This window comes from Cyprinodon variegatus, unplaced genomic scaffold (genome assembly GCF_000732505.1).
Source record: "Cyprinodon variegatus isolate N-32 unplaced genomic scaffold, C_variegatus-1.0 Scaffold594, whole genome shotgun sequence".
Lineage (NCBI taxonomy): Eukaryota > Metazoa > Chordata > Actinopteri > Cyprinodontiformes > Cyprinodontidae > Cyprinodon > Cyprinodon variegatus.
Genome location: NW_015151047.1, coordinates 203,601 through 205,464, shown reverse-complemented (window position 1 = coordinate 205,464; position 1,864 = coordinate 203,601). Strand labels below are relative to the sequence as shown.

The window sequence follows — 1,864 nt, the reverse complement described above, 5'->3', positions numbered from 1 at the left end:
TCATTATTTTCTAGATAAAAATCACATAGAGAACCACATTCACAGGACACATGAATGTGATTTTGTATCTAACATCTATGAATTTGAAAATTCATTTATTTTTTTCAAATATGTGTTGTTTATATTTTTCCTTTTCGGTGCATTCTATTGTTTACAAATATTTTAGTTTTTTGCATTTTTTCATATTTTATGCACTTTTATGCATATTATTTTTCATTACTGATTTGCTTTGCCACTGATAAACCCAGATTTCCCCACTCTGGGACAATTAAGGTTAGGCATATTCTAATATTAATTTATATCACCAATTTTTAAAGTCTATCATAATGTGTCTTTGACTTTATTAATTGAGGTTTTCTGTAATCTGAATTTTCATCTGAATCCAATACAAATGAGTCTATATCTACTTAATGGCAATTGGTTCTTACCTCCGTTTAGTTTCAAATATACCTTATATGTTTTTATTTTTATGGTGATGAAAAAATAATCTATACATCTGAGTTATTTATTTATTTTTTTTATGGTCTTGGTGTCTTGTTATTTACACTATAAGAGCTCTCAGACAAACTAAAGTTAGATCACAGCTGCTCCAGGGCCGATGGGCGGGGCTCTGGCCTCTGACGCCCGGTGAGTGTGACGTAGGAGAACTTATAAGTATCTGTCCTGTGTGGAATCCGTATTGTGTCTGCGAGTGGGGAGAAAGAGAGGAATGCCTGAAGTGATTGCTTTACTTCCTGGGACCACTTTCAAAACAAGCAGCGGGATGGAGGTCAGCGTCGAGGCCAAGAGGATCATGGTGGTGGCTTTGGGGAAACTGTACAGCTCGCGCGCGCAGCGCGGGGGCCTCCGGCTGCACCGCAGCCTCCTCTTGACTCTTGTCATGAAATCCGCTCGGGACATTTACCACGCGGCGCAGACGTCGACTGAAAACATGGAGGAGGAGCAGGGAGAACCGCGGCCCTCTGAGGCTGAGGTCACCACAGACTCTAGCGGCTCCCAGGAGCTCCAGGGTCCCGCGTCTCCTCCTCACCTGGCCGCCGAATGGGAGGAGCAGAGCGGCGGGAAAAATGAGGAGAACATCTCAAGCGGACCTCCGCAACACACGCGGAAAAGACGAGGCAGAGCAACCGCTGAACCAGACTTCCTGCCCTGTAAGAAAGCAAAGCTGGAGTATGGCACCGCTGTTATTGTCAGCTCCGTTCTGGTGGACTATACAAACTGTAGCAGTGAGCTGGGCTCTTCTCCCATCCCCCTACAGACCGTCATAGCGGCGTGTTGAACACATAAGAGGGTTTGTTTTGAAACTTTTCTACTGGGAGATGTGAAAGCTCACTATAGGTGCGCCTGCTCCAGTTTCACGGCTCGGAAAGCGTGAGCCTGCAGGGGATCCGGCCAGCTTTGGGCTTTGCTCCATCCAGATTGGAGCGCTGCGCTTCCTGTTACTCTCTGCTTCATAGTGACTCCAGCTGAAAACAGGCGGAACTCCACAAAGTCACAAGGATTGAGGCGATTGCTGCCGTTCATGGACTTATGAAAACATCCCAACTCTGTTGCTGCTTCCAAACAGCAAACCTAATGTGAACTTGTTAATGTCTGCATGACGTAACAGAAGAAATGTGATCAAGTGTAACATTGTCATTGAATACAACTACCTCAGTATTTATTAAAACTTTTTGTATCTCATTAAACAGCCTGTCGTTTGTTCTTTTTACCACTTAAAAAACATTTGAAATAGTCCATGGGATTTTTTTTTTTTTTTTTTTTTTTTTTGTATTTAGTGAAAGTGGTGGACTCTGCTTAATTGGGTGCTGAGAAGTTATCTTCCTCCCCCCACAGTTCAACATCCTTCCATGCTGATTAGCAC

General features: G+C 43.4%; 1 protein-coding gene across 1 annotated transcript; it reads left to right on the top strand.

The window, feature by feature from the left end:
- Positions 1 to 676: 676 nt before the first annotated feature.
- LOC107096034 (immediate early response gene 2 protein-like) lies at positions 677 to 1,664 on the top strand. The gene has a single exon (XM_015392488.1). It carries the CDS (start codon positions 710 to 712, stop codon positions 1,277 to 1,279), a length of 570 nt encoding a protein of 189 aa, XP_015247974.1. The 5' UTR covers positions 677 to 709; the 3' UTR covers positions 1,280 to 1,664.
- Positions 1,665 to 1,864: the final 200 nt, after the last annotated feature.

Coding starts and splice junctions, on each gene's coding strand:
- LOC107096034 (XM_015392488.1), top strand. CDS start 710: ATGCCTGAAGTGATTGCTTTACTTCCTGGGACCACTTTCAAAACAAGC.